This window comes from Canis lupus, chromosome 30 (genome assembly GCF_011100685.1).
Source record: "Canis lupus familiaris isolate Mischka breed German Shepherd chromosome 30, alternate assembly UU_Cfam_GSD_1.0, whole genome shotgun sequence".
NCBI classification, from domain to species: domain Eukaryota; kingdom Metazoa; phylum Chordata; class Mammalia; order Carnivora; family Canidae; genus Canis; species Canis lupus.
The window spans coordinates 28,520,501-28,544,179 of record NC_049251.1 but is presented as its reverse complement, the minus strand read 5'-3'; the positions used below and the strand labels follow the sequence as shown (position 1 = coordinate 28,544,179).

The 23,679-nt window shown below is 35.3% G+C and overlaps 1 protein-coding gene across 6 annotated transcripts in view; it reads right to left on the bottom strand.

Moving 5' to 3' along the window:
• Positions 1 to 23,679, bottom strand: part of USP3 (ubiquitin specific peptidase 3) — a 111,179-nt gene that overhangs the window by 52,421 nt on the left and 35,079 nt on the right. For all 6 annotated transcript variants that reach the window (XM_038580642.1, XM_038580643.1, XM_038580646.1 and 3 more), the window contains 2 exons: positions 22,941 to 23,072; positions 3,162 to 3,245 (listed from right to left, as the gene is read on the bottom strand). In XM_038580642.1, the coding sequence (XP_038436570.1) occupies positions 3,162 to 3,245; positions 22,941 to 23,072 (216 nt within the window). The remainder of the gene's footprint in view (positions 1 to 3,161; positions 3,246 to 22,940; positions 23,073 to 23,679) is intronic.

Below are 23,679 nucleotides of genomic sequence, written 5' to 3'. Positions count from 1 at the left end.
TGCAGGCATCTACAACAAGGTGCTTCCCAGAAAGGCTGGCCAGGGAGACATAGTCTGTGAGACAATCCTCATCCACCCCCACTCTGTGTGCCTGATCAATTAACTGTGAAGCTTCAACAATGAGAAGACCCATTCCTCATAACAAAAGGAAAATCCTTGTTTAATATGATTATTCTGAAATTTAACATTAAGTCTCCAATGCTATGCTACTTCTTTATTAATTTTGATAAAGAGATACTGTTTTGCTCATTTGTCATAACAGATTATGATATAATCTTAATTTCTGGAATGATAAATAAATTACAGGCACACAGATACATATAAATTAATTTGATTCAGCTATGCTACAAAGAATAGTCTGAAAAAAATTCTAATTAGCACAGGTATTCTGAATTAAAATTTTTCAGAATTTTTCTTAAAGAGATATTTTGCTTAAATTTTATCAGAAAATAATTCTTTCAAAGGATCACTTTAAATTTATGTATCAGGGGACCTAATCTAAAAGAAGTAAAAATTATCATTAAACAACATAGACTTCTAAGGTCTGTCAATTCTTTCCATCTTCTAAAAAGTACCAGGCTAGTCCAAAGTAAATGTATAATTATTTCATTTCCACATGAACTATAGTATCTTCAGGGCATCAGATCTAGTGACAGTTACTTCAAAACTAAAAATATTCTTAGGCAACGTGCCCTCAGAACTGTATGGATATCCCTCTCAGAGTATCAGTGACTATAAGGTAAGAAGAGACCAATTTCATATATTACAGTGTCAAGTTATTTCTTCACAATCTGTAAGTAAAAAGGTTGAATCACAAGCAATATATATATATATATGCTACTTAGTGACAATACCAGTTAACTTCCAGTTTTCACCTATATAAATAAAGCATTTAGCTTTTTAAAATACAAATTATTAAATTTTACCCTCAGCAATTCTCAAAATGGAACAATTCATTAGATCCACACTAACATGGTAGCCACTCACTACATGTAGATATATAAACTTAAACTTAAATAAATTTAAAATTCAGTTCCTGGGTTATGCTAGTCACTTGGCTACCATATAGGACAGTGCAGATTATACACTTTCTTCACTTCAGAAGTTCTTTTGCACAGTGTACTTCTAGAGGATGTGCAGAATGATCTAAAGTTAAATAAAACACAAATATAACCACAGTTTTAAAGCTGTAGTTTCCACTACAGACTGAAGTCCACATCTGAAGCACAGAAAACTGAACCCAAGTAATGGTTTTCAACATAGGAGAAGGACTCCAAGGTAGATTTTTCAGTGGGACCAAGCAGAAGTATAGACAAGGAACTCAGACTTTACCTGATAAAGTGGTCAATGGAAATAAAAGATCTGATAACTGCATAAATGCATGCAAGTTCTTAAATGTCCTCTTTTCCCTTTGATTTAGTTCTAATACATTTATATTTGGGATTGAGATGATAGTCTTTTCATAGAGAAAACTATTAGTGGCAGAAAAAATATTCTGGTAGCTGCCCACTTCTGTGACAAAAAGTCAAATCAATTAAGATCTTCACAATGACATCACCACATGAAAGAGTGACATCACATAAATTATTGTCAGAATCTCTTGTTAATTATGAAAATTTCAAACAAAAATATTTTGGGTCTGTGTAGCTGTACCTCTGTCTCTAAACCTAGATATGGCTTCTGCTATTTTATTCAGATTACAAGACGGGAGGAAGCACTTTGAAAAACAAAAAGAGAGGAGCCAAAAGATAACAAGCCAAAAAAGTACTTTAACTCTGTGTTTTAACTAGTTTAGATTTTATAGAAGTTGATCCGGGCAGCCCCGGTGGCACAGCGGTTAGGCGCCACCTGCAGCCTGGGGTGTGATCATGAGGACCCGGGATGGAGTCCCACATCGGGCTCTCTGCATGGAGCCTGCTTCTTCCTCTGCCTGTGCTCTGCCTATCTCTCTCTGTGTTTATGAATAAATAAATAAAATCAAAAAGAAGAAAGAAAAAAAGAAAAGAAGAGAAGAGAAAAGAAGAGAAAAGAAAAGAAAAAAGGAAGGAAGGAAGGAAGGAAGGAAGGAAGGAAGGAAGGAAGGAAGGAAGGAAGGAAGAAAGGAAGAAGGAAGGAAAGAAAGAAGGAAGAAAGAAAGAAAGAGAGAGAGAAATTGATCCTTCTTCCCTTATCAGCTTTATAATCTATTTGGTCAACAAGACATGCATAAGGACTTTGGTTAACGAAAACTGTACAGTGTTTTACTCAAAGAACTTAGGCTATTTCCTCTCAATACGTGATTTAAAAATATTCTATTGCCTTTAAGTTTGCTAAGGGACTCTTCCTTTTGGTATGTTCTCACAATAGTTTTTTAACATCAACTGTCAAAATAAATTAGGTGGCACCTGACAATCAGAGGTGATTTAAATAAATTTCACTAGAGTCAGCAGGCATTCCAGGGCCATGCTTCTATGCACTGCAGCTTTAAAGCCATCACTATTTGGAGTTCTGTTTCAACTTTGGGTTCAGTGAGTTTTATCTGAATAACCCTATCTGGTTATAACAAAAAAATTCTATCCACGTAAGTACTTTAATTTCTTTTTTTTTTTTACTTTAATTTCTTTATGATGACAAAGCATTTTATAACCAATTGTAATTTCAAGTGACACATACAGTCCCTAACAAAAGAGGAAAAGAAGAAACTAGGATCTTGTGCTATCCTATAGATACAAAATGGACAATATAATAAAACCTAATTTCCCTTAAAAATAATGCATTATTTTAGTGATTCTGAGAAGACTTCATGAAACATTTGACAAGGATTTTCTAGTATCAAAGAGTCTCTATAATGATTTTCTATAATTTTATGCCCTTTTCTTATACCTCCAAAATTTCCCTTGCTAATCAACTGAGTAGCTTATAAATTGCTGGGTAGTAACTAAAAAAAGGCTCTCAGACTCTTGGCTATGATTTATGATAAATATTAAATGAAATGAATGCTAAGCTATGACCATTAACTATGGGCACAGTTTCAGATATCCAAAGTTTACTTTATTAACATTTCAATCACACTAAAAACATGATGAAGTTATGGAACTCATTAACAAAACTCCCACTCAAAAATCTGCGAAGACCCCTCAACCCCATTCTATACCCTTCCTTTCCCAAGGCCTACTACTTACTTTTCCAAGTTCTGTAAGTGTTCTCTGACTTTCTGTACCAGTCCCAGCTTGGTGTCATTAACCACAAAATCATCACAGCGATAACTGCAAGAAAAATATTAATCAATGTGTGCAAAGAGCTTGAGGAAACCACAGTAATGAAATCACTAAAAGGCCTGGCTGCTGCCAAGTTGATCACATGGCTCTGCAGGCAGTTACTGTCGGTGGTTAAGTTTAAAGAGGACTTGGAATCCACAATGGAATGTTTTTTAAGAGCCTTTTTAAAAAGCCACGTAGGCAATGAACACTAGCTTCTTTTCACATTTTTACTCAAAAGCTCTTCAATTTCTCCTTCAAAAAAACAAAATAAGCTGCTACATGTGTTACATTCTTTTTAGTGCTGCACAATACAATGGAAAATAAAAAGCACCAAATCGATTTATGTAGCATTAAGCCTAAAGCTTTCAGGTGATACTTCCCAGCTCAAAATAATGGGGAATTTGGGGGGAGGAGAGATTTAGCTAAGATTAGGGAAAAGGTAATTAACCTATAGGAACAGTTAAATTTAAGGAGAAAAAAAAACCTAACTAAAAATAAAACTATACATTTAGAGTAATTTAATTAGAATAAACTGGATTCAAATGGGTAAGAATAATAATCTTCATTCTGAGGTGCTAGAAAACAAAAATATAAAACAGTGGCTACATCTTTTAGGAAACTGGTAACTCTTTAAAGAAAGATACTGAAGGTGTTCTTTAAAACTGGTATTTTGTGTGCAAGTGCATTTTAGCAAGTCAATAAGCAAATATAAGGACTCACACATAATAAACTTCACCTTGTACATTAGCATTCAATTTTTTCCTGGAATAAGGCCAATTTTAACAAAAACAACTTACAAGCTAGTATCAATATATTCTTTTGAATAGCAGCTTTGTATAAAAGTACTTATTATAACTACCAAAGAATAATGACAGTAACGCTGCCATTCTGAGCAAGTGAAACTTTGAATGCGTAGCAATTAGTAATAATTAGGTCATCTCTAGCAGAATCCAAAAAACATTTCTTATGTATCTGAAATCAGTCTATTAAAACATGAGAATAAAATAGGGGGAAGTAATGAAAAAAAAAAAAGATTACACAGAAAAGCATGTCTCCCAAGGTCTTTTATTCACAAAAGGTAAAATTTCAAGTGAATGCTTTCGGAAACTTTAACTAAAGCAGTAATATAGATGTAATTATTTAACACCCTTCCCCCATTAACTGAGTGCCTATGCTGTTTAACAAGAGTCCCTAAGGTATTCTCCAAGTTTCCTGACATTTACACAAATAGCAAAAGCTACCTTTTTAATGTCCTGAACTTTTTTTTTTTTAAGATCAAAGTACCAAAGTACCAGCAATGGCAGTTTTATGATAAATACATAAAAAATTAAATTAGTGAAAAGGTTTAATTCCTTGCTTTTCAGTATGTTGAGAGAGTTAGGTCTATTCTGTAAATTTAGACTTAAGGCACCTGGTTCCTCCATGAAGCTTAAACATTCACTGAAGAGCAAAATTGCGCTGCTACTCTAATTCCTCAACATTTTCATCTTATGTTTACATAAATTTATGCATGTATTACAGATAAAACAATACTCAGTATTCAAAGCAAAAACACTATTAAGTGCTATGTTCATCTGGGGAATGAAGTCTAAGAGTAAATTTGTTTTGGGGATCCCTGGGTGGCGTAGCGGTTTGGCGCCTGCCTTTGGCCCAGGGCGCGATCCTGGAGACCCGGGATCGAATCCCACATCGGGCTCCCGGTGCATGGAGCCTGCTTCTCCCTCTGCCTGTGTCTCTGCCTCTCTCTCTTTCTCTCTCTGTGACTATCATAAATAAATAAAAATTAAAAAAAAAAAAGAGTAAATTTGTTTTATCATTTATTTTTTTAAGAGCAAATTTAGATCACCTTTCAGGTATTTACAATGTGCCATAATATCTAATTGAAAAGCAAACCCCTGAACCTCCATAAGAAATCTGTCGCTTTGTTTAAACAAATTGTTTCCAATTAAATTAAGCAAATATTTTTTTTTCTTATGAAAATAATTCTTTTTGGGGGCACCTGGGTGGCTCATTCAGTTAAATATCTGACTCTTGATTTCAGCTCAGGGTTGTAAGATCAAGTTGCTCCTCAGGCTCAGCACTGGGTATGGAGCCTGCTTAAGATTCTTCCCCTCTTCCTTTGCCCCGCCTCCCTGCTCTCTCTAAAAAAATTTAAAAATAAATTAACTAACTCTTTTTGGTGTGCTATGGATTTAGTTAGCCTAGGATATAAAATAACATTTGTTAAAGTAATATTTTTCCTATATTGAAAAATAGATTTATTTATGGTTTTGCTCTGTTCTCTAATCTGGCTTAACTGGATCTAGTTGCTTCATCTCCCTGAACTTGCACCATTAAAATAAGTAAGTTGCTGGGAGTAGCTCAGTGATTGGGCATTTACCTTTGGCTCAGGGTGTGATCCCTTTCCCTCATCGGGCTCCTCGCAGGGAGCTTCTCCCTCTGCCTGTGTCTCTGCCTCTCTCTCTCTGTGTCTCTCATGAATAAATAAATAAAATCTTAAAAAATAATAATAAAAAACAAAAAAATAAGTTGCCAGGCACCTTGATTAAGGGTCTGCCTTCAGTTCAGGTCATGATCCCAGGGTCCTGAGATCGAGCCCCAATCAGGCTTCCTGCTCAGCAGGAGTCAGCTTCTCCCTCTACTCCTCCCCCCTTGCTTATGATCTCTCAAATAATTTAAAAAAAAAAAAAAAGGTAAGTTAGTTGTTCTAGACTCTAGAGCTGTGCTAATGTGGCTGATTCAATTTAAGAACTGAATTTTAATTTTAAAAAAATGTTAATCAATACAAAATTTCACTTAACAACTAAAGCAGTAAAAAAATACTCTTCCATTAAACACAATTTTATGGTTTGGGCAAAACTATATTTCACTTTCATTATTACATCACCTAAGATGTACTGCAGTGCGCATGATGGGTACATGTGTCATTTCTAGTATTTACATGTAGGTATATCACCAATCTAGTTTATGTCAACAGAATGGGTTATTTTTTTTTTCTTTTTTAAAGATTTTATTTATTTATTCATGAGAGACACAGAGAGAGAGGCAGAGAAACAGGCAGAGGGAGAAGCAGGCTCCATGCAGGGAGCCCGACGTGGGACTCAATCCAGGGTCTCCAGGATCAGGCCCTGGACTGAAGGCAGCGCTAAACTGCTGAGCCACCCGGGCTGCCCGGTTGTTATTTTTCTATGCAACAGTGTAGCACTGCAACCTGCTTATTTGAATATTTTATGCAGACAGCAGAGTAATAGTGATATCTATGTAAATAGTAATTGGTAGTTAAGCTGCAATGCTTATTTTAATTATAATGCAAATTATCTTTCTAGCTTAAAAATTAAGAATGAAAAAAATTTAACTTTCAAATGAAGGCACACTAATGAGGCATTATCAAGCAGAGAAGGTACATCACAAATTTTACACAGGATGGCAATTACAATTTGCCATGGCAGAGAAAAATGAGTAAGTTGTATAAAAGAAGTTTAAAAATTTTAAAGTAGACAATATTAATAGTCATTTAACTTAAATTCAATTTCCCAACATATAGTATAACACCCAGTGCTCATCCCATCAAGTGCCCTCCTTAGTGCCCATCACCCAGTCACTCCATCCCCCCACCCTTCTCTTCTTCTGGGATCCTTTGTTTCCCAGAGTTAGGAGTCTCTTACACAGTTTGTCTTCCTCTCTAATTTTTCCCCACTCAGTAAGAGTCATCTTCAACAAATGCATATTCATTTCATAAGAAGTTGCCTCTCAACAGTCAAAAAATAAAGCAGCTTATAAAATTACAATTAAACATATAACAAAAATGGGGGGAGGCTTGGTGATTATTAAAGGATCTGAGCTTATCATTTTGGCCAACTATGAAATGGCCTGGATTCTTGCTCAAGAAAGAAAACCATTTTTAGATGAAGAGATTAAAAAATCTAATTATCATTTCAGTTACGGGAATTAGGTTTTAAAAGTTGAGGAAAAGATTCAAAAGGATATTTTACAAAACATTAAAGATCACACCAAGTGAGTGTCAGTGAATAAAAGACTTTTGTAACAATATTAAAGATCAATCAATTCAACATTTGAAAAATTGCAAGTACTTTTATTTTTAGCTTTAAATGAGTTTCACAAGAGATACTGACCAATTAACATTCTGGGTATGTTTTGTCTCAAACAACTTCTAAATTTACAAAGAAATGTCTTCATCTTATCAATCTCAAGTTGTAGATACTATATTCTTTAATCTTTTACATCTGTCACTTTCAGTTAGACAGGAAAAAGTTTCACTCAAGACAGACAGTGGGCCAGCCAGGGGCGCCTGGGCAGCTCAGTGGCTGAGCATCTATCTGCCTTTGGCTTCATGATGATCCCAGGATCCTGGGATAGAGTCCCACATCGGGCTCCCTCTGGGGAGCCTGCTTCTCCCTCTGCGCCTCATGAATAAATAAAATCATTTAAAAAAAATGTTAAAAAGACAATGTACCAGCTTTATGAGGTCTAAAATCTGGATTTACTAGATTTCCCTTACTAAATATTTCTTCCTATATTGTATAGTTAGTATTCATTTCTTAACTCTAAAAATTCAGAAATCAATTTTTTTGAAAAAAATTGTTTGAAAGTAACTGTTAGAAACTAAGTTAATAATTTAATCCTGACAACTGTTTAACTTCATATTTAACTCTAGAGTCTTCTAATTGTTGCCTAGGTCTTTGCTTCCTCTTGTGTATATATCCCTCTATTGAATATTTTACTCTAAAGATATACTGAAGTAAAAAAAAAATTGTATTTATTCCACTGTGCGATGTAAATTTTTTTTTCACATTTTTATTTATTTATGATAGTCACAGAGAGAGAGAGAGAGAGAGAGAGGCAGAGACACAGGCAGAGGGAGAAGCAGGCTCCATGCACCAGGAGCCCGACATGGGATTCGATCCCAGGTCTCCAGGATCGCGCTCTGGGCCAAAGGCAGGCGCTAAACCGCTGCGCCACCCAGGGATCCCCACTGTGCGATGTATATTGAAAATATCTGTGTTCTGAAATAGACTGTATCATGGATTTAGTTATTAAAATTATTCAGTATAGGGGATTCCTGGGTGGCTCAGCAGTTTAGCACCTGTCTTTGGCCCAGGGCATGATCCTGGAGACCCGGGATATCCCGGCATGAAGCCTGTTTCTCCCTCTGCCTGTGTCTCTGCCTCTCTCTCTGTGTCTTCATGAATAAATAAATAAAATCTTTTTAAAAAATAAAGTAAGGGCAGCCCTGGTGACTCAGCGGTTTAGCGCCACCTTCGGCCCAGGGCAGGATCCTGGAGACCCGAAATCTAGTCCCACTTCAGGCTCCCGGCATGGAGCCTGCTTCTCCCTCTGCCTGTGTCTCTGCCTCTCTCTCTCTGTGTCTTTCATGAATAAATAAATAAAATATTCATAAATAAATTAATAAATAAATTTAAAATAAAATAAAATAGTTCAGTATACATGTACAAATGCTATGAATTAAATGATCTTTAACACTGTTAGAAAAGTTCTTTGCCAATGTTCACTGCTTCAGTGTGAATCATGGAAGAGTTTTATAAAGATGTATTGTACCATTAACTCTAACTTAAGATCTTTCTTTCTTTCTAAAGATTTATTTATTTATTTTAGAGAGAAAGTGCACACACATACACACACACACACACACACACACACACACACACACACACACGGGGGTCAGGAGAGAGGGAGAAAGAATCCTTAAGCAGACTCCCTTCTGAGCACAAAGCCTGACACAGGACTGCATCCCAGGACCCTAAAATCATGACCTAAGCTGAAATCATGAGCCAAAATCAAGAGTTGGCTGTTCAAAAAACTGAGCCACCCAGGCACACCTCTTTTTTTCTTTTTTTGTTTAGTTTTTTTTTTTTTTTAATTGTATTTTTAAGTAATCTCTACATCCAATATGGGGCTTGAACTCACAACGTCAAGACCAAGAGTTGCACACTATGAGTCACCTGGGTGGCTCAGTTGTTTAACTGTCTGCCTTCAGCTCAGGTAAATATCCCAGGGTCCTCGAGTCCCCAGCAAGGAGCCTGCTTTCTCCCTTTCCCTCTGCCTGTCACTCCCCCTGCTTGTGCATGCTTGCTCTCTCTGTCAAATAAATAAATGAAATCTTTTAAATAAATAAAGTTGCACATTCCACCAAATGAGCCAGCCAGGCACCCCTCTAATTTAAGATTTTCTTGAAATGAAAGAACACTTGCCAGTATTCAACAAATAGAAAACATCACAGTATGATTTACATTTTTCTCCTATATCACAGGGCACATGAATGAGCTGAATTTAAACATCCAAGGAGAAAAAAGGCTTGTGACCTGGCTAGACAGGTACAAGAACACATTAAAATTTTAAATTTTTATAATACAATCAATAATGATTTTACACATTTTTCAACATGAATAAATATGCAGACAATTCTAATTATAAAAGCATTTTATAAATTGGCTATAAAATCTATGAGAAAACTTGAAGAGCATATTGTTGATAAAGATACATTCAGAGTCGACTTTCAGTTTATATAGTGCCTCTTTGAATTCAATATTGATAACACTAAATTGTTAGAAGAGTTAGATTTACTTAGATGTAGTTTTGAAACCCATATGTTTCTGCTTCAGAGTCAAATCAGTTGTTCTAAAAAGATGAGTCTGTTTTGCCAATACATATACAAACTTTTAAAATAGGATTTTTTTGTATTTCATTCATTGGAAAATACACACTGGATTTGGAAGGTTTTATGTAAAAAAACACAATCTCTAATAATTTTATGTTGATTACATGTTGACATGATAATATACAACTAATTCACCTTTTTCTTTTTGCTTTTTTAATGTGACTATTAGAAAGTTTTAAATTACATGTCTGACGTATATTATTTGTTGGATAGTACTGGCAATCTCAAGGGTATCTAGGACATTACCTGCTCTAATATTTTATAATACTACCCAATATCACAAAGGGGTAACAAATTTAACTTTATTGAACTATAAGAAATCAATTTTGTTTTGCTTGGGTTAATTTTCATTGGTTTAAAAACACTTTTTAATGTTTCCACAACTGTCCTATTTCTCAAGAGCCAATTTTAGGTTCTCTTACAGTCACTAAGAAGGACACTTTTTTAAAAAATTTAAATCAATGTGCCAACATATAACATCCAGTGCTCATTATATCACGTGTCCTCCTTAATGCCCATCACCCAGTTACCCGTACCCCCACCTACCTCCCTTTCTGCAACCCTTTGTTTCCCAGAGTCAGGAGGACTCTGGTTTGTCTTCCTCTCAGGACACTTATTTCTATTATTATAACTTACATGCCTTCTGAATTTACCACACTATGCAAGTGTTATTTGATGATGATAATGATGATGATGACGTTAAAAGGAAAGTACCTACTTCTACAGGCCAAACTTCTATCACTGCCTGGCATGTGGTAGAGATCTATAAATGTTAGTTTCCTTCCTTTGTGTAACCAAGAGCTGCCTCACAGCAAGGGCTTCTCTACCTGCCCACAATTCCTTTTATTTCTTCTTCCTCCCTGACCAAGAGGTCAAAAGAAAGTAAGTACTAAAAGTAGGATATAAATGAGAATTTAAATGTCTGGTTGCCTTAGTCTTAGCTGAGACATTGCTTTCAAAGTGGAAACTATCCCACTAATACTGGTATTAAAAAGTCCCACGGTAAACAGGACTTAAAGTGAACAAATTCTAAAAATCTCTCCCTGGTTTACAACTGTGTTGAAGCCAATTAGTAAGAATTATACTTACACTCAAATACTTGAAGAAAAAAATATAGTCACTCTTTCCCTTCAAAAAGATTACTACAAAAAAGTACTTAACTTGTAGGTTGGGTTTCCAAAGCTTGTAGATCTCTGAAACTTGGAATGCATTTCTCATTTTGAAACAAATGTTATAAAATATGATTAAATGTTATAAGGATGAAAATATACCTGGTTCCCAAAATGTAGTTGAAGTAATATTATAAAAAGTTGTATTCCTCTTTTACTTCTTTCTATACTGCTGTCACTAAGATACTGTGATAGGAGGAAGCTGTTCAGAGTTCAGATAACCTGATTAATACTTCACTAGGAGAGAAGTCCAGGGGTTAGCATCTCATACACATAGAACTTGATGCATCTAACAAACAAAAGTCAAGAACTACCTATATTATATGACCAATTTTTAGGCTATTAAATTTACACTTAAGGAAGTTTTTACTTAGTGATTTTAGATGATTCTCCAAAGTAAAGATGACCTCTACTTCTAAATACACTAGTTATCAGATAAGGAAAAGGTTCACTTTTGTATTTGGATAAAACAAACAACTGTTCAAGAAAACGTAAGTAATTTGAACATTAAAGACAAAAAAAAAACCCACTTAGAAATCATACCACACAACATATTAGTGATGTTAGACAAAGAAACAGGATATAAAAAAAAGCAAGGTAGGAGGGAGATTGGTATCTTTCTTTACTTCTAACACCTTGAGACAAATTATGCTGTCATTTGGCCATGTGAAGATTGGTCTTAAATCCAAATTCCTTGAGCCAAAAATGATCATAATTTTAAATTACTTTAAGGCCAATAGTTAATAAAGAAATTAAGCATACAGTATGGAATTACATGCACAATGATGTTAAGAGAAAAACTGATTTTACTACCTTGTACTGAAAGAACATACCTAAAGGAGCAGGTAAATTTTCATAAGAAATACAAGTTATTTATACTACTTATATAATTAGGGAGGTAAAAAAAAATGGGTAAAATAGCAGCTTTACTTCACATTTTGCTTACTCTAAAAAATAACAAAATTATCCAATTTCTTGATTACATTGATTCCTTATCTGCATACCTTTAAGTTCTCATTTATTTCTAATTTCTAACATTTAATCATGTCTAATCCTTTCTACCTTACTGTCTTTAATTTCTCTCAGGGATCCCTGGGTGGCTCAGCAGTTTGGCACCTGCCTTCGACCCAGGGCATGATTCTGGAGTCCCGGGATTGAGTCCCGTGTCAGGCTCCTTGCGTGGAGCCTGCTTCTCCCTCTGACTGTGTGTGTCTCTGCCTCTCGCTCTGTGTCTCTCATGAATGAATGAATAAAATCTTTAAAATAATAATAATAATAATTTCCCTCAAATCCATCTTTTATCTCCTCCATTTCAACCAACATTCTATTCTATACCTTGGTTATCTCCTTTGGTGTGATCTCCCTCACCCTATCCCCTTATACGGTGACTTTGAAATCCACAGATGTCTATAGCCAAATTAAGGTATAATATTTGATGGTTCCACAAAATTAGCCTTACCTATATTTTCTTCTCTCTTACCTTTCCCTCCCATTCTTCCCCTTCACTTCAGTATTACCTGCTTTACATTTAGCTTTAAGCTTTCATCCCATATACACCAAACTCCTTTATCCCTCCCCTCAATATTTTCCATGTAGCACATTCACTTGTTTAATGGCAAAAATATCCCTCACTTGGGAGCACCTGCATGGCTCAGCTGATTAAGCAACTGACTCTTGGTTTCCGTTGGGATAGTGATCTCAGGATGGTGAGATCAAGGTGAGATGAAGCCCTGTGTAGGGCTCCACCCTCAGGATGGAATTGACTTGGGATCCTCTCCCTCTCCTGCTGCTCTTCCCCCTGCTGGAGCTTGTATGCCTGCACACTCTCTCTCTCAAATAAATAAAATCTTTAAAAAAAAAAAAAAAAAAATTCCTCACTTGGTCATCCCCATCTGTGCTTGCTTTCCCATTCTCCAAAAGTGAAAACAGCATGACTTAATCACTTTCTTATCCTAAAATTTAATATGTTTTTTTTTTTTAATTCTAACTTTAGGGGACATCTGGGTGGCTCAGTGGTTGAGCGTCTACCTTGGGCTCAGGGTGTGATCCTGGGGGGGGGTCCCAGAATGGAGTCCCTGTTTCTCCCTCTGCTATGTCTCTGCCTCTCTCTCTCTCTCTCATGAATAAATAAAATCTTTTAAAAAATTATAACTTTAGAAACACTTGTTGCTTTCCTATTTTTTCCCCTGTACTACATGCTCCCTCTAATTCTAAAATGCAAAACACTATTCTATTAAGAAGAAATCTTCAGGGCACCTGGGTAGCTCAGTCAGTTTAGCGTCTGCCTTTGTCTATTCAGGTCAGGATGGAGCCCTAGCTCAGGTTCCCTGCTCAGGAGGGAGCCTACTTCTCCCTCTCCCTCTGCTGCTCCCCCTGCTTGTGCTGTCAAACAAATAAATAAAATCTTAAAAAAAAGAAGAAGAAGAAATCATCTTCAAATTAGTTTCATGAGGTACCTAATCAGGTTAAAAAGTAAACCACAGAACTGGGCATCCACTACTCCCAATATATTCATACATGTTTCTATATAAGATTTCATATATAAGGAAATCTAAATTAATGTGTATATAGTATTTAAAAAGGGACATCGGGCAGCCCTGGTGGCGCAGCGGTTTAGCACCGCCTGCAGCCAAGGGCATGATCCTGGAGACCCTGGATCGAGTCCTGTGTCAGGCTCTCTGCGTGGAGCCTGCTTCTCCCTCTGCCTGTGTCTCTGCCCCTCTCTCTCTGCATCTCTATGAATAAATAAATAAAATCTTTAAAAAAATAAAAAGGGACATCTTAAAAAATAAATTAGAAAAAATAAATAAATAAATTAGAGGTGAAGTAACTATTTGAAAATGTCCTATTCGTGATATCTTCACACTATGATTAAACAAATATCTCAAAGTACAATATATACATAGGGTGAGATTTGACATTAATGATAATAGATATCAATTCATACTTCTTGTAGCTTAAGCCTTTTGTCCAACTTATTAAATCTGATTAGTCTGTTTTTATTAGATACCCAATATTTTCTTGAAATTTTAAAAGTATTTATAAGTGTCTGCTTAACTTTTCCCTTTACATGTTTTCCCCTTTTACATGTTTATTTATTTATTTATTTATTTTTTTACTTTTTTTTTTTTTACATGTTTATTTAAATTCAACTTACCAACATATAACACCCAGTGTTCATCCCATCAAGTGCCCTCCTTAATGCCCTATCCTCCTACCCACCTCCCCCTTTCTGCAACCCTTTGTTTTGCAGAGTCAGGAGTGTCTTGTGGTTTGTCTTCCTCTCTAATTTTTTCCTCAGTTTCCTCCCTTCCCTTATGGTCCCTTTCACTATTTCTTATTTTCCACATATGAGCGAAACCATATAATTGTCTTTCTCTGATTGACTCAATTCACTCAGCATAGATAGTATTTTTACCTTGTCATGTGTTTTAGGAAAGCCTTTTCCTAAAGAAAAGCTGCTCTTTTCTTGTTCACCAGTATTTGTGATCTTATTATCTTACAGGGCTTGTTTGGTAAAAATCTCTTATTTAAAAAAAAATTTTTTTTAAGTAAGGTTCACCCTCAGTGTGGAGTCCAACACGGAGCTCAAACTCATGATCCTGAAATCAAGACCTCACAGTTGAGATCAAGAGTCAGATGCTTAACTGAGGCACCCAGGCATCCCTTTTTAATTTTTTTAAGTAGGCTTCACACTCAACATGGGATTCAAATTCACAACCCAAGACCAAGAATCGCATGCTCCACCAACTGAGCTAGCCAGGCCCCACATTTGGTAAAAATCTTTTTTTTTTTTTTTTCTAAGATTTTATTTATTTATTCATGAGACACACAGAGAGAAAGGCAGAGACACAGGCAGAGGGAGAAGCAGGCTCCATGCAGGGAGCCCAATGCAGGACTCTATCCTGGGACTCCAGGATCATGCCCAGAGCCAAAGGCTCAACCACTGAGCTACCCAGGCATCCCTGGTAAAAGTCTTTTAAATAGTTTATCCATTTGATGAGGGTTGACTTGGACAAACTAAGTAAATCCATGTAACTAGGCCGACTGCAATACAGTATAAAATGAACAAAGGTGAGTACTCAATAAGTGAAGCTCTGTTTGCAGACATTCTGTTCACAGAATGACACATGACCAATTTATCGAAAGACCACTGGCAGCAGGTATATTATTGACTAAAGCCTTTTTTTTTTTTAAATAAAAACTTTTAGGGGTGCCTGGGTGGTTCAGTTGGTTAAGCAACTGATTCTTGATTTTGGCTCAAATCATGATCTAAGGGGTCCTGGGATAGAGCACCCCATCGGGCTCCCCACTCAGCAGGGAGTCTGCTGGTCTCTCTCCCTCTGACCCTCCCCTGCTTGTGCTCTCACCATCTCACTCTCAAATAAAAGTAAAAATATATTTTTTAAAAAAACCTTTAGGGACGCCTGGGTGGCTCGGCAGTTGGGCGTCTGCCTTTGGCTCAGGGCATGATCCCAGGATCCGGGATCGAGTTCCACATCAGGCTCCCTGCATGGAACCTGCTTCTCCCTCTGCCTGTGTCTCTGCTTCTCTCTGTGTGTGTCTCTCATGAGTAAATAAATAAAATCTTTAAAAAAATTTTTTTAATTAAAAAGAACTTTAAATAGAAGTTCTGTATTTTCTTTCCATCCCCTCAAGTGCATTATTTTGGAGACTGATGGCACTAAAAACTAGGTTCCCAGCACAGAGTAGGTTCTCAATGAATATTTATTTACTGAATAAGAGCAATACATCTGCTATTCTGAGTTTTTCAGATGCTGTTCCCATTTTGTTTGAGGGCTTGCACATAAATTAGACTCAAGTAAAAATTGCGAAGGTAAGGGGCACCTAGGGAGTCAGTTAAGTGTCCTGACTCTTGATTTCAGCTTAGGTCATGATCTCAGAGTGGTGAGATCAAGCCCCCCATCAGGTGCCGAAATCAGCAAGGAGTCTGCTTAAAATTCTCTCTCCCCCATCTCTCTGCCCCTCCTCCTGCACGTGTGTGCTTTCTATCATCCTCTCTCTCAAATTAAATCTTTAAAAAAAAATTTGAAGATAAAAAAGGGGGAAGGAAGGAGTGTTTTTAATACCAAATTTTCTTCACAAAGCATCTACAGCTTTGCTTTGTGTCTTCTTTAATACATTTATTCCTACACATAGTTTATAATTTTTATCATTTTAAATGGTTTTTGTTTGTTTCTTTCGTCATTTCCATTTTTGGCTGATGACTGCTAATAAAGAGAAAGCTGTTAGTATTTGTATTTATCACATATCACCATTTCAAAATTTATTAATTCCAGTTGTTTTCTACTAAAGTTTCCTTGAACTTTCTGGGCATTCTATTAGATAATCTGAAAACAAAATTTTTTTTCTTCTTTTCCAATATTTATACCAATTATCTCATTACTTACTATCTTATTAGAACTGCCAAAACAATATTCAATAATAGTCAATCATGTAAATGATTATAAAAGGTATTTCTGTCTTGTTTCTGAATTAATAGAAATGGCTTTAGTACATAATGCTTACTTTCCTTTTTCTTTAGTTTTTGGAAAACTATGATATCTTAATAGTTTCCTTTTATTTCAGTGTTATTAGTGGGGTTTTTTTTAATGGCTACTTATATATTTTTTCTTATAATGACATAATAATCTTGGGGTTCTTTATGATATGTTGATATCAATCATGAATATGTCAACAGATTTCAGGTGAAATTAACTCAGTAATTATGTAAGTTTTCTTTTTGATACATCTCATTGGGTTATATTTGCTTTAAGTTTTAATTATTTGCAACAACTAGTGAAACTGACTTTTCTTTTTGGAGTTTCTATCAGATCTTTGTCTAAAGATTTTGAAAAGTTTCATAACATTACAACACTTAATGTTAAATTTTAATAGTTTAGGGCTGCATCATCCAATATAATAGCTATCAGCCATATGTAGTGACTTAAACTTACATTAATTAAATTAAAACATTAAATCCCTGAGTCCCACTAGCCAATTTTTAATTGCTCAACTACTACCATATTTTATATAGCACACAAACCCAAAACAGCAAACTCTCTTCTTTAACTTTAAAGTTATAAAGGTCCATATAACATTCTTTAGGAAATAAAAAAACCCAAACCATTTGCCATCTATCTGAAACAAGAAGCAATCATCATAAAAATCAATCTGATTTTTTTTTTATGCAACAGTAAAGAAACAAGTCCTTTAATCTATTGGCCACAAAGTGATCTTTAAACAGTAAGTTGTACATAATACTAATGTCAAAAATCCCCTCAAAACAAAATGAAAACTTCTAGGCAAAAAGTACCCCTCAAAAAGGGCAACATCAGATCTGTCAATAAGTTTTAAATTCCTTTTCATTCCCTTGCATAATACTGTGACATCTGGAGGAAAATTTGAGCCCTGGTTTTATTATAAAAGATATGATTGGGGATCCCTGGGTGGCTCAGTGGTTGAGCATCTGCCTTTGGCCCAGGGCATGACCCTGGAGTCCTGGGATCGAATCCCACATCGGGCTCCCTGCACGGAGCCTGCTTCTCCCTCTGCCTATGTCTCTGCCTCTCTCTCTCTCTCTCTCTCTTTCATGAGATTTATTTATTATTTATCATGTATTTATTACATGAATTATTTATTTATTATTTATCATGTATTTATTACATGAATAAATAAATAAAATCCTTTAAAAAATAAAATAAAAGATATAGGGGGTAAAAAAGCTTGTATTCTAATGACTTCATCTTTTCAAACTAAGAAATTAAAATCCAAAAGAACTCTTACATAGCAAGCATAATCTTAAATTCTTTTATTAAACTCTGATGTATTGCCATCAAATAAGCCAATTTTGTAAAATTAGAAGAACACCTGCAGAGAAAACCTATATCCTTTTTTAAAAGCAAATAGTAGCTTATTACGGAAGAGTCTTTTATGTTTTCAGACCACCTCTATTGAAAAAGTTCTTTTTAAACTTCAAAAATACTGTTTTTAAATAAACAAACTCTTCCTGTTCTCTAATCTTTACAACACCCAAAATTTGTACTCAAATGTTTATAAAGACAGTCAAAAGATTTTCCCCTTTTTTTTTTTTTTTTTTTTGAGAGGGAGAGAGAGAAAGCATATGTGCACATGTACAAGCAAGGGGGGGTTGTGGTACACAGAGAATCTTAGGCAGGCTCCACCCCCAGCACAGAGCCTAACATAGGGCTCAAACTCACAACCCTGAGATCATAACCTGAGCTGAAAGCAAGAGTTCCATTCTTAACCCAATAAGCCACCCAGACACACCTTTTTTTTTTTTAACTTTTTCCCCCTTTTTAATATTTAATCATAACTTCCTTTGAAAATGATTTGGTTTTAAGTCCAAAAATAAGAGCTTTATTTTTATTATTTTTATTTTATTTTAACTTTTATTAGTTTAAACTGTTATTTGTTACAGGTGTCTAAAATCTGAAATACAGGGGTGCTTTGTGGTGTAGTCAGTTAAGCATCCAACTCTCAGTTTCAGCTCAGGTTGTCATCTCAGGGTTGAGGGACCAAGCAAGCCCCATGTGGGGCTCGTCTGCTTGAGCTTCTCCTCCTCTGTTTCCCTCCCCTACCCCCCAAAATAAATATATCATTTTTTAAAAATCTGAAATACAAGTCTTTTTCTAGACCAACTGATTCACATTTCATATTTCTTTGAAAGACTGCCTTAAAACATTACCCTGCTTAGTAGTTTAGTTTTATATTTTTATTTTAGCTTTAATATTCCTTTCATATTTTTGTATTCTTAGAAATTCGGTTACTGGGACCCTGGGTGGCTCACAGCGTTGAGTGCCTTTGGCTCAGGGCATGATCCTGTAATCCAGGATGGAGTCCCACATCAGGCTCCTTGCAGAGAGCCTGCTTCTCCCTCTGCCTGTATCTCTGCCTCTCTATGTGTCTCTGATGAATAAATAAGTAAAATATTAAAAAAAAAAAAAAGAAATTCAGTTACTATTGATAAGGATCAGAGTTGACAAGACTATGTCAGATGTCAAAAGTTATCTGTTCAGCATTTTAAAACTATTAATTCCAAATGTCTATCTATATAAGACATCAAATAGAAGTTCCTAATTTTAATCACAGTTTCTTTCTGATACAATAATGTATACCACATACAATTCCATTTTTACTGACTGGAGAGAGAAGCTGGGGTGGAAAGAAAGGAAATATTATTTAATAAATAATAAAAGTGAACACTAGCCTTTATGTGAACACCTTGGGGAGATTTTCACTTTTACAGAAATCTTCACTTATCTCTAAGCTCAGTTTAGCTGATTTATCTCCTAAAGGAGTAGGTTTGTGTCAAATTAAAATGACAACTTTTGGAGTTGCTTTCCCTCCCATTTTATGTTGTTCTGTTTGGTCAATATGTGCTTTCTTCTGGATGTCCGGTTTTTTTAAGAAATAAAGGGAACTGCTCTGCAGCACAGTGTCCCTCTTGGGAGGTAAATGAAATAGTTCACACGTGCCACAATTTAAGTCTTTTTTGAGAAAGATGTTCTGTGGCTCTTTAGTCCTCCAAGATGATCAGTATTTTGGATTTGTGTAACCTTCCCCATTTGGGGAAGATATAAAACAAAATACAATCTTTCCGACAATACAATATATTGCCTACTCTGCACCAGATGCTGAGTACTATGGAAGGTATTATCTGACATATGGTTCCTGCAGTCAGTCCCCACTGACATTTACAAATAACCTAACCTACAGCAGGAAATTACAAGTATCCCAAAAACTATGAGTTCAGGAGAGATTACATTCAGCTACAATTGAAGACGGGAGGCAGGGAGAGTGGGGAGAATTCAATGGTGCTTAGATAGGACAGGGCAGGGACTCTTGGGAAGGTGAAACAAGGATAAAAAACTATAAACCTCAGAGCATGTTTCAACTTCTTTAGAGCAGAGAGCAGGTGGAAAAGGAGCTTTAACATTAGCTAAAGTCAAAAGATTTCAATTACAAGCATAATAAATTAACAACCAAATAGATTTAAACTAATGCACCAATTTTACCTCTGAAGCAAACTGAGTATAACCACAAGAAACTTATTTGCAAGGAAACTTGATAAACTGAAGTGAAATTACTGAAGTGTACTAGAAAATAACACACACAGATTCACACAGAAAAAAAGAAATCCTTTCCCATTTTTTCCTTAATTATGCTAAGATGTGAGGAAAATGTTAATTTAGACTACAGCTTTATCAGTTTGTTACTGTCACAGATTTCTTTTAAGGCATCAGGATAATGCTATAGGGTGATTCCCTGGCATTTTGTTCTTAAACATACAAATGATACAGTAATGTGACCAGCTGCAGTTCCCTTCCTGCATTTCAGAAGCTCTAAGGATCCACATACTTGAAGTGCTCTGTAACTTCACACAAAAGACTGGCAGTTGGCCAAAAAGCCTCTGCCATTGTGTATATTCCCCAAGGTTCAAGATCTGCCATTTAATTCCAATTCAGCCATGAAACCACATGTACTTTAGCATATTATACCAACATAAAACAAATCAAATTCCAATTCTAGTTAATAAAAATATTCCTCCAAAACGCATAAAGTATATTTTTATAAATAAGGACATTGAAGTATGTACCCTATATTTTTAAAGAGACCTATTCTACTCCGTTAAGATAATTGTTTAAATTTCCTCAAAGAGCCACCTGGGTGGCTCAGTGGTTGAGTGCCTGCCTTTGGCTCAGGGTATGACCCCAAGGTCCTGGGATCGAGTACCGCATCAGGCTCTCTGAGGGAAGCTTGCTTCTCTCCCTTTGCCTATATCTCTGCCTCTCTCTGTGTCTCTCATGAATAAATAAATGAAATCTTTTTTAAAAATTTTTTCAAAGAGTTACTGTTTCCTCATAATCTTATCAATTGCAAGAAAACCCACTGCAAACTTGTTACAACACACAGAGATTTAACTGTATTTCCAAACTTCCCTATTTATCATTTCACATACATCGCTAACTGAAAATCAAGAATGAATGTTTTCAACATCTGGTATGTACAGGTTGACGTGACTTAGAACAATGATTGTGAAATTATACCTAAAAAAATGAACTTCATTTCTGCTCTCAAAAGTCAGTCTTAGGGGTGCCTGGGTGGCTCCGTCTGTTAAGTATCTGTCTTCACCTCAGGTCATGATCTTAGAGTCCTGGGATGGAGCCCCACGTTGCGCTCCCTGCTGAGCAGGGAGTCTGCTTCTCCCTCTGCCCCTCCCCTCTGCTCATGCTCTCCCTCTCTGTCAAATAAATAAAATCTTTATAAAATAGAAATTTTAAAAAAATTAAAAAAATAAAATAAAATAGAAATTAAATTAAATAAATAAATAAAATAGAAATAAAAAAGAAAACTAAGTTTTAAAGAAACATGGTCTATCTATTAGGTAGCTATGTTGTTCTACTATATATGTTTCTTGAGGGAAAGGAGGTAAACCTAATGAGAACACTTTAATAGTCTGGCTAATGCTTACCTTTCATAGGAAAGAGCATTTTACAAGAGCAGATGACAATAAACTGAGCACTAGCCTACGTGTGAAAATCTTGGGAAGACTTTCATTTTTACTAAAATTTTTATCTACCTTTAGCTTCTCTCTCTTCCAGGTCTGGACATCTTCCACCGAAATAATAATGGTGTGAATGAGTAAACCTTAAGATATTTCATTTAACAGTCGCAATTTAGTAATGTTAAACCTATAAAAATTTTAAAGATGGGAACACACTCTTTCTTCCTTTTGATGGACATTTTTCTACAATACAATAATCAACTAAGTACGATGTAGAAAAGATTAGCACAAAACTCAGTAGAGTGTAAATCAAAAGTGATAGACTTTAAATCCCCATCCTTGCCCCTTACTGCTTTCAAGTGACATTTAAGGGTTGGACAACCAAAAAAGATCTCCAAAAGGATCTCTCAAATGGCCTTTTTTCCCTTCAATGCCAAAAACCTTTTGAATTGAGAGTAAACTAATTAAAGCAAGTAAAGAATTATTCATCATTTACTAGTCAAGGAAAAAAATTTGCTTCACACTAAAGGCAAAACTGCAAAAAAAAAAAAAAAAACAGAACAAAACCCTAATCTAAGCATACCAAATGGATATGAATTGTTTAACATTACTGTAACCTAAATAACCTAGTTCTAAGTAGTCATAAAAAATCCATACTTATTTCATTGTCATTTATATGAAATAGACACGCATACTATATTACAGAGAGAACAGGGCCTCTGATCTCTTTTTAAAAGATGTGATGCTTAAAAAAAAAAAAGCCTGAAAGGCTACACACGAAATTCTTAACATTTATCTACAGAGTAGAAGAGAATGGCTCTGTACTTAGAGGGACGATTGTCAAAACAAGTTTTTAAACCAAAAAGTTGTATTTTCAAGATTACATAACAAAATGTTAGCTGGACAGTAAAAACATGGGCTTAGGTTTTTGAACATGAGTTTGTATCTTATTATTTATTCTTCAATTAAAAACAAAACAAGAAAAAGAAAACAAATTATAAAAAAACAACCACAAAGAAATACTTTTCATTGCCCTGAAGCTTATCAGGATGGACACGGAAGAGAAGGGTGGGAAAGAAACGGAGGCCCAGAAGTTGAAGGGAACAATGCGAGTAAAATCTGAATGAAAAAGAACAGGCATTCCTGATGGCTCCAATCCCCTATGCATCTTAACAAAACTAAAAGGAGGTAATGGCAGTAGCAACTGGTTTAGAGATTGATGGGGGAGCGGAAAGAGTGAGGAAAATGAGAAAACACTCGCACACACTGAGTAAGGAATATCATTTCCAGAACATATTAATACTTACCAGTATGTACTGTAGCTACTGCAATCCATACACACTGTGTGCTGAGGTTTATCTTGCTTTTCTGATTTCTTATGATTAGTTAAGGGTACTTGTGCATCTTCATAATGTTTTTTTGCATGGCCATTCACATACCTTATGAAAATCAAATAAAAATTTATTTTAATCTAAATACTGCTTTGGAAGTTAAAATAGTAGCAGATGATAATAAAATTAGATGATAAATTAGAATGAGAAAGAATTCCTCCTTATAAGAGCATTCAGTCCTATAAGGGCATTCAATTGGTTAGTGATTAAGCTGAGTGCTTAAAATATGCTTTTTTGCAATCAAACATGACAGTGAACTTTTAATTGTACACAAGATTAGGGCCAGGCAAGGAAAGGCTCTTCTATGCAAATCAGTTTCAGTATCATTGATATTTCATTTATCAACTCATTTGCTGATGCTTTTGCTATAGCTTTTTCTTTTCTTTTTTTTTTTTTTAAGTTTTTCTCAGACTGCTAACCAACTTGTTATTCTCAAAGGCAAACTTTGTGAACTAAATCACTCAACCACTTCCTATAGGGCCACCGACCATATAAAAGGTGAAAGTTAGATATGGAAACAGGATAATTAATCTCTTTCTCACCAGTATGGCTTCAGATCTTTTTTTCAAATGCCTAAATAATTAGCTCCACTCATATGGAAACATATTTGTTTAGAAACAACACGAAATACAAATAATCTTAAGCTTATATAAAC